The 9,401-nt window shown below is 36.1% G+C and overlaps 1 protein-coding gene across 2 annotated transcripts; it reads left to right on the forward strand.

Moving 5' to 3' along the window:
• The first annotated feature begins 228 nt into the window (after positions 1-228).
• Positions 229-7,931, forward strand: LOC105045411 (BTB/POZ domain-containing protein At5g03250). Of its 2 annotated transcripts, XM_010923681.3 has the most exons (5): positions 229-420; positions 776-862; positions 3,741-3,810; positions 5,269-6,492; positions 7,271-7,931. In XM_010923681.3, the coding sequence occupies exons 2-5, from the start codon at positions 804-806 to the stop codon at positions 7,730-7,732; spliced, it is 1,815 nt and encodes a 604-aa protein (XP_010921983.1). In that variant the 5' UTR covers positions 229-420; positions 776-803; the 3' UTR covers positions 7,733-7,931. The 2 variants fall into 2 exon arrangements, with proteins under 2 accessions (XP_010921983.1, XP_073114152.1); XM_073258051.1 differs by lacking the exon at positions 229-420 and having other exon boundaries at positions 437-862.
• The last annotated feature ends 1,470 nt before the right edge of the window (positions 7,932-9,401 follow it).

Below are 9,401 nucleotides of genomic sequence, written 5' to 3' on the forward strand. Positions count from 1 at the left end.
ATGCTTGCATCTTAAAGCATCCAAAGGTCTATGCAGGGATGGTAATTTACTTCATCCGATTAAACATCCGACTTGATCCGATCCGAATAAGAGAAGTTTTATCCAAATCATAATGGGTTCAAAGTAAAATCTCCTCATCAAAGCAATAAAATTGATTTGTACATAGAGAAATAGGATTTTTATAATTTTACCGAGATTCAACCCATCCAGTCCATCTCATTTCGTCCTTTCCTAAGATTCTACCCGTCCCACCCTACCTAGCTAGCTTATACTTGATCCATTGCTATTTCTACGCGTTTTGATATCAGGGTGGGAGCATTGAGGGAGGTGAAGGGCCCCGTCGGTGACGGAACCGCACAAGGAGGGATCGATGTGGAAACTCTGCAACGGAGAGAATCCATGGAGGAGGATTTTGAGGGGGTGAGTTCGCTTTCTGCCGGTCTGCCCCACAGACCCGGGCTCATTTCGTTTAAACAAAAAGATAAAGAAAAATTAATACAAAACAGCTTATTAAAGAATAAAAACTAAACAAAAAATATATTTTCTCATCTGAAAAAAAATCAGTTTCAGTTTCAGAAAAGAAGTTTAACGGTTCTTTTCTTTTAAATAAAATTGCTTTTTTTTTTGCCACCACCATCTTTTTTCTTAGAGGAAAAAAAAAACAATCTTCCTCTTTTGTGTGTGGGAAGTGGGAATGTAGAGATTGGGAATCAGAAGCCAGACTCCCTCTATCTCCATCTCATCATTCTGTTGTCCATTATAATACTGCTGACAGGCGTATTAGGACTCTCTAAACGAGAGAGATGGCAACCATGAAGCTGGGATCCAAAGCAGATTCCTTCCAACTTGAAGGCCAAACATGGTATGCTACATAATTGCACGCACCTATATTTTCCTCATAGAATTTTACATCTTTCATGTTCAATAATGGTGTTTTCTTTCTTCCTGTGCTTGTTTATAATTCCATGACTTCTTTTTTCTTTTTTCGCCATTGGATACACTTTTATATGGATATATGCATTCCTTTTTTATCAAATAATATGTCCAGCTATTTATTGTTATTCTTTACTGATGATCTCACAAAGTACATCCGTGTGGGCAACGAATATGTAAATTTGATTTTTTTTTTTTTTTTTTAAAGAAAGATCTTATGTTTCATATACTTGCTTTAAGGGTTTATGGCCATGTCGCCAACCTGAATTATGTGCTTCCATAGTGTCTCATTGTTGATCTCTGTGGAGGCGCATGAATTATAATGTACTGATCTTTCCCCCTCAAGGATAAAAAGAAAGAACGTACCAATATTTGGGGTTTTCTGCAAGGGTATATTTCATTTGTAATTAAATAGTGAAATGAGGCAAGGTTTCTTGGTTATTATATTTATATGCAATCAGTCAGATTGATGTGTCCATGGCTCCATGAATTGTGAAAGTATGTTATTCATTACTCGAATTCATTTAGGAGTTCTCTTGGTGCACTCGGAACTAATTATATGCAACAATTGTTATAAGAAAACTATGTTTTAGTGAGATTAATGAATAGTTCCATTGATATTTTTTCAAGATTAAGGGTGCCAATTAGTGTAGTTGGTAAATTTATTGGGAGTTGTCACCAATGACCTAGGTTCAAGTCTATGCAGCCTTACATCTGACCAATTAAAACTGCTTTACCAGGGCAAGCTTTGTGCTAGTGGCAATTGAATGGTCCTCCTTAGTACATAGATGGAACAGTCATAATTTCTGAGACATTAGAAAACATACAGACTTTTTTTCCCAACTCCTTTAGCACATTGGGGAATAACATTTCAATTCATCTACATTTTGGTGGTGAAGAGTCAACTTATCGTTCAGCTCAGAGCAATTGTTTTGACAACGCATGCCACAAGTTAGACATGCTCTATTAAAAAAGCAAAAATCTTAGCGCACCACTCTGTTCACCAACAACCAAGAAATTCATCATGTGGGGTTGGAAGGATTGGTGGACTTGAGCAGTCACATCTGTAGTTTTAACTTCTGAAATTTAATTGCCCTGCATCTGTATGCTATGGAGTCTATAGTAGAGGAGGAAGGCTGATGTGATAGACTGCAAGTTATCAGGAATGTGCTGCTATCAGGTTGGCCTATATATCCTAGAGCTACTTGCTGTCTATACCATGTATTGCAACTTCCAACCACATAGCTGTGAACTTGGCCATTATTTTGAACCAGCAGTTCTTCTAAACTAAGCAAATCGTAGGATCATCTTTAAGAAAGTTGGAGAGAGAATTTCCGTTGAATGAACTGTTTACTGTATAATATTGCTCACATAATTTGGATGATAATTGGTAGATCCTATCTCACCTCCAGTGTTAAAGTCCAAGAAACATAGCATCCAAGCCTTCTTGATTTCACAAGTAATGGCACCATCAATCTGGTTAAATCATGTACATTGTTCCATAGAAGGGTCATCCTCACACAGTCAGGCCTGCTAGGATGCAGTTCCCCCTTTTTGAGAGGAAAGCTATCTTGCTGTTGAACTGAAAGAGAGCACTATCCATTGGGTTAAACAAATTCTCTTCCTTATCATATTTTTAAAGCATGTTGCTTCTTGAATTTGCCATCAAAAGATCCTTTACATCAAAATGATCATCCAACTTCCTTGATTAAGCTATGAAGGCAATCTTAAAGAGAGTTTATATTCTGCTCAAATAAAAAAGAAAAAAAGAAGGGAAAGAATAGATTTTGCAACTACTGGAACTCAGTCTCCTGATGCCAACCTCAAGAGTTTTGGAAACAAAAGAATGAAACAAGATGGACCAATCTGAAGATTTTAAGTCACTAAATCAATGTTTTTGACAGAAGTAGAAACTACAGTTTTTCCAATGACAGGCTTTTATGAACATAGTGTACTCTTAATCTTCTTTTCATTTTATGCATCCTCTTAATCTCGGATTTTATGTTAGCAACTTTTATGAGATTCAATTCCCACTTACATCTCTGTTTTGGTTTCATAGAAATAATCATTGATGGGCTCGTATGCTTGAATATGGTTTCATGTTTTTGAAAAAAAAATGCCATAACCTACAAATTTGGAGTTGGGCTTTAGACAAATGTTAAGCCCTCTTTCCGAACAAAGTATGGCATCTTCATAATCCATTTAGATAAGTATCTTTTGCTAATTTATATTTTATTTAATCATCTTCAAGTGATATTAGATACAAGTGTTTGATGGAAATTGAAATGATCACTGCATGGATGCACTTTTATATGCCTTTTGCACCTCCCAGATAATAAATCATCTGTAGTGGCATCTTCGTAATCTCCTAGATAACTATCTTTTGCTAATTTATATTTTATTTAATCAGCTTCAAGTGATATTAGATATAAGTTTTTTTTACAGAAATTGAAATTATCATTGCATGGATTCATTTTTTATATTGCCTTTTGCACCTCCCAGATAATAAATCATATCTGTAGATGTACTTGTTTTTGTGTGTTCTCGAATTAATATGTGATCTTCTAATGATTTTTAAATAAGTAATTATAAATGGGAGCCTATAGTGCTAGACCGACTGACTACTGGAAATGAAGAATTGTCATGAGACAATTATGACGGTATTCATAGCCAACAAGCATCTGGCTCCCTCTTTATAAAAATCTTCTCAATTTCTCAGAAAAAAATAAAAAAGCATTTCATACTTCATAGAAAAATTGGAAGGTGAGGTTGAGGTTCAACTGACATGTTCAAACACCATCTTTCAGGATCTGTAAGAGTGAACTTGCAAGCGATGTTATCATAGAGATAGGGGAAGTGTCCTTTCACCTCCACAAGGTATGTTTATCTGCTCCAAACCTGCTTTATAATTTTGATTATTGTATATCTCTGTCTTTCCATTTTATATGAGCTTGATTGTGCCAAGAAAACAAAAGACCGACAGCAAGAAGATTTCCAAGAAAAATATTTAGAGCTTCATAATGAGGCCAAAAAAAAAAAATCACAAGCCTGTGCAAGCTAAAACAGAAAATTTGTACATTTACACTTAAAAGCAACATTTTGTTTGGCTGCCTATATTGTGAATGTCATAAAATCATTACTACATGGCTGAGATAATTACAATTTCCAAAAAGTAAATGATATAGACTTTTCATTAGGTAAGAAAATAAATAAAAAGAAAGAAAATATTTTACGAGTGTGACTAGGTTTTGGTTCACCTGATTAACTAGGATTCATATTGCAGTAGTAGTCATGGTTAGTTGGCTACCATCTAATCCAATCTCTTCTGATAGATCAGCAAATTAGATTGCATGACCACAAAACATTTAGTTTGACTGCATAAAGAGTAGAAACAATATATAATTAAATCTTCATCAAACAAATAGTTACATCACCTTTTTCTATAGAAGTATTTATAACTTTCAATGATGTTTTAGGTTGCTGGTCAAAATTTTACAAGACACACTACTGAGTAAATCATCTTGCTAAAATTTCCTTTCAAAAAGCAATGATGACTGGTTTCTTAAACGAAACATATGAAATAGCATTACAGCCAAAAGAAATCAGATACAGTATAACATATGAAAGTGGCACAATGAAGCTGCTAAAATTTTGGTTCATTTTCTGCATCACCTTCTTTATCTTTTGTAAGGCTTTTTATTTTTAAGGCTATTTTTGGCTTAATAGTACGGGTGCTTTTTAACTTGATTGTTTATTCTTATTTTGTTTAAAACACATTCCTATTGTATCATCTTATGTAAAGCCTTCTTCCTTGTAAAATATAGTAAGCACCTTTCTATAAACCATGGACATAATAGGTTCATAACATGGCCTATCAACCTATTCAACATCTTCTAGAAGAACGTATTTGCATAACTACATGAGATTCTTGCATGAGTAACCCACTTATAAGATCCTTCTAGGTTTTTGAGAGTAAATTATTCATAATCTGATCTGTTTGCTCCAGTTGGGAACCTTGGTATTGGAGGGTTCTTTTGAAATCTCAAATATATCTGAGCTGGAGGTAGTTATGTAGTGTCTATAGAACTCGAACTGCTACTCTGAAGATCAGTGACTGACAGTTCATGAAAGTACAAAAAATAATATTATTTGTTATCTTTTCTCAAAACAAGAGTAATTGTTATCTGCCATTTAATGCCTGTTCACCTATCTATCCTGGAGGACTTGCGATTGAGCTTATGATGAAACAATTAATTTAATAATTTTCTCTCTTTAAATGCAAAACTCAAACAGCATGAAGCTTACAGGCTTAATATCTTTAATCAATTCCTGCAGTTCCCATTAACTAATAGGAGTGGCCTGCTGCAAAAGATGATTAGTGAATTCCACAGTGAGGATGGAAAAGATTGTGTTCTTCAGCTCCATGACATTCCTGGTGGTGCTGAAGCTTTTAAGCTGGCAGCAAAATTCTGTTATGATGTAAAGCTAGAATTGAATGCTCTCAATGTTGTCACTCTGCGATGTGCTGCTGAGCATCTCTGCATGACTGAAGATTATGGAGAAGGAAATCTGATTGTACAAACTGAAAACTTCCTTGATGAAGTCTTTGTTAATTGGAGTGATTCGATGACAGCTCTTCAAACATGTGATGATGTTCTTCACCATGCAGAAGAGCTTCAGATTGTTATGAGATGCATTGATTCACTGGCAACGAAAGCTTGTGCCGATCCAACTCTGTTTGGTTGGCCCATGTCTGGCCACCCTACAGTGAAGAGTCTGGGAAGCACTGTTCTGTGGAATGGAATCAGTACAAGGGCAAAGCCACGATCCCCTGGAACAGATTGGTGGTATAGAGATGTTTCGTACATCAAGTGGCCTTTATATAAGAGGCTGATATTGGCAATGGAATCGAAGGGGATGAAGCCAGAAAACATTGCTGGATCTCTCATGCATTATGCAAAGAGGTACCTGCCAGGATTGAGCAGGCACTCAGGTTTCCGTGATAACATCAATCATACCACCACCACTGGATCTGGTTCGGCACTGTCAGAAAGTGACCAGAAGGCTCTCCTTGAAGAGATAGTTGAATTGCTCCCTCTTGAAAAGGGAGCCACCTCAAGCAAGTTTCTGCTTGGCCTGCTCCGGACAGCCATGATTTTACATGCTAGCCCATCTTGCAGGGAGAATTTGGAGAAAAGAGTGGGAGCCCAATTGGATGATGCTGCTCTGGAAGATCTTCTGATACCAAACTTGGGCTACTCAGTTGAGACTCTTTATGACATAGATTGTGTCCAACGAATTCTTGATCACTTTGTGTTGATGAATCAATCAGTGGTTGATGCTTCTCCTTGCAGTGTAGATGAAGGACAGCTGATAACCTCTTCTGCTACTTTGACACCCATGAGCATGGTAGCGAAGCTCGTAGATGGGTACCTTGCAGAAGTTGCATCTGATGTTAATCTGAAGTACTCTAAGTTCCAGTCGCTAGCGGCTGTTGTCCCTGATTATGCTAGACTTTCATATGATGGGCTCTACCGTGCTATCGATATCTATCTGAAGGTAACATAATGACCTGATTATCTGAAAAAGCAATAGAATTCTTTACATAAACTCCATTTTGACATAGCAGCAATGCAATTATAAGTGATTATCATGTCCTAGAATATACAAATCACCATTGTCATCCTTCATACAAATGAGACTTTATGGTAAACCAGATTATGACATCTGGTGCATTTTAATCATTCCTGGATGAATTAAGATTGTTTGTAGGACTGGATCCTCACATACCATCAATTTAGATTTTTAGGCAGTTTTCTTTTTTGCAATACGCATAAATGGCATACTTAAGGTAGTTTACAGAAAATGATTGTGTCTAATAGGTGATTGAGCTCTGTTTATTGAACCTTGTCCAGCTTCACCCCCACCTCCATCCCCCATGTGTAGTTAGTGGAACCTTAAACGGCTTCCCTCTGGTGATGAGGCAAAATGAACGGTGCAAAACGGTTGAGTGACTTTTTTGAGTACATCTCTGAGTTACTATAGCATTTATGAATTTGTAGATGTCTTGGCCAAGAATTTGACACCAATTACAGAGCAGGTATCAGGTAATGTAGTTAATATATTTACCTGTGCTTCCTCAGTTTATACTCGCTATTCTAAAACCATATCTCAAGCACACAAGCACATGCACGCAGAGTGAAATTCTTCTTCTACATTTATGTGTGATTGTTATCGCTTATGATCCTTCATTTCAATAATGTTTTTTTCTTTTTTCTTTTTTCTAGTCAGTTTTTCTGAATAAGTTAATGATCATCACCCATAATCTCCATTTCAGTCCCACCCATGGCTCACCGACTCTGAGAGAGAGCAGCTTTGTCGACTCATGAACTGCCAGAAGCTCTCTCTGGAGGCCTGCACTCATGCTGCCCAGAATGAGAGGTTGCCCCTCCGAGTAATCGTCCAAGTGCTCTTCTTTGAGCAGCTCCGTCTGAGAACTACAATTGCTGGTTGGTTCTTTGCCCCAGACGGTATGGACAATTCTCATGCACTCCGAAAGAGCAGTGATGGCTTCATCGAAACAGAGATCATTCAGGAAAATGAGCAGTCTTTGAGCATTGACGAGATGAGATCGAGGGTCTCGGAACTCGAAAAGGAGTGTTCAAGCATGAGGCAAGAGATCGAGAAGCTTGGGAGGTCAAAGAGTGCATGGAACTTCTTCTCTAGGAAGCTTGGATTTGGGACGAAGTGGCAACAGCATTCCGATGTAAAACAATTTCCTGTGCATCGCTATTGCTGAGATACCGCAGTTTAGGATTGTAGACAACAATATTTATCTTCTTCTTGTTTTCTTGTTGATATAAATATCATAGTCTTTTCATTTTTCCTTTAAGAGGTTGGTAGGTGTATTGAGTAGTGAACAAGATGACAACAGTTTTCAAGATTGTAATTCCACGAATGGCATTTCAAGATTTATTGATTAAAAAGAGAATGTTGAAGTGAAAACAAGATAAAAGGATTCTAGACTTACACAGTACAAGTAGTCTTCCTTTTTTCAAATGAAAAAGAGTTCGTTTAGATGTAGATCTTAGCCCCTTTTTCAAGTAAGCTTATGGATGCTCTATTTGGAGAGAATTTTTTATGCAAATATGGGAGGCAGGGTGTTTTTTTGGTGAGATTCTCTCCTGTTTTGCAAGGAAACTATGCTAGGGCCTCTTCAGTATTGTTGTTAATTTTTTTCCTCCTCTAAAAATTAGTAACATTCCACATGAAGATTGGTGTTGAACTTAGCATTTGCACAAAATTCTCAAATTTCATGGCTTTATTTTCATTTTTTTGAAAACAATAAATCTTTGATATCAAAAGTTTTGCAAATAAATTAAAAACCAAAAAGGTTATGTCATAGACACCGTTCAGTCTAGTTTATTTTTCTTCTTGAGATGTTGAAAACACAACAGAAAACAAAAGTAATATCAAATAAGCCATTATATTCCATTTTCAAGAGAAGGAAACTTTGCCTGGCTAATGATAGACTGCCAATCAAAGAAAGAAAATCACTAAATGGACTTCAAACTAGCAAAAATTCCTAATATGATTCATCTACTTATCTGTTGCATAAAATTGCATGACATATATTGGATGGAAGGTTTGATCTGATCCACTCAGATTCGAACCTAGGACCTCTTATTTGGAGTGGAAGACATTAAAAGCTATTGGTTATAGCGGATATTCTATGCAGCTCATTATGCCAATTCATTTTATGAACCTAGCATTATCCCTTTTAAACAATCTTTGGGCTTTGAAAAATACCAGAACAACATTGTGCCAATTCATTCAGTTGATAAATCACGGGCATTGCTACCGCACCAATAAAATCAACTATCTAGGGATGGTAATGAGTAGGATTTGGATTGAATATTGTACTATCTATTCCTAAATCTGAACTTAATATCCTATACCCAAATCCTACCCGATATCCGATCAGATAAGAAAAAAAATATCTATCCCCATATCCAATGGGTTTGAAAATATCCACAGATAATCTATTTTACCATACTGAATCCATACCCGCCCCATGCCTATCCCATACTAAAAAAAAAAACAATCAAAATAATTATATATATATTATCAATCAAAATAAAATTATCAATTCAACAAAGAACATAATTTATAAGTCTAAATTTATAGAAATCAAACATAGAAATAGAATTACAATACAACATAGAACATATAAATAACCAAAATAATTTTATGCATATTATCAATCAAAACAGAATTAACAAAACAGAATTATAAACATATATATTCGGATATGGATTCGGGTATTATCAATATCCGTAGGTTCGGTTCGAGTTCGGGTTCGGATAGAAAACAGCACTATCCATACCCATATTATAGTTTTCAGGTTTTACCCAAATCCGATCAGATCTTATTTTTCGGGTTTGACCGAGTTTGGATAGGGTGCATAT

The sequence above is a fragment of the Elaeis guineensis genome, chromosome 5 (assembly GCF_000442705.2).
Source record: "Elaeis guineensis isolate ETL-2024a chromosome 5, EG11, whole genome shotgun sequence".
NCBI lineage: Eukaryota > Viridiplantae > Streptophyta > Magnoliopsida > Arecales > Arecaceae > Elaeis > Elaeis guineensis.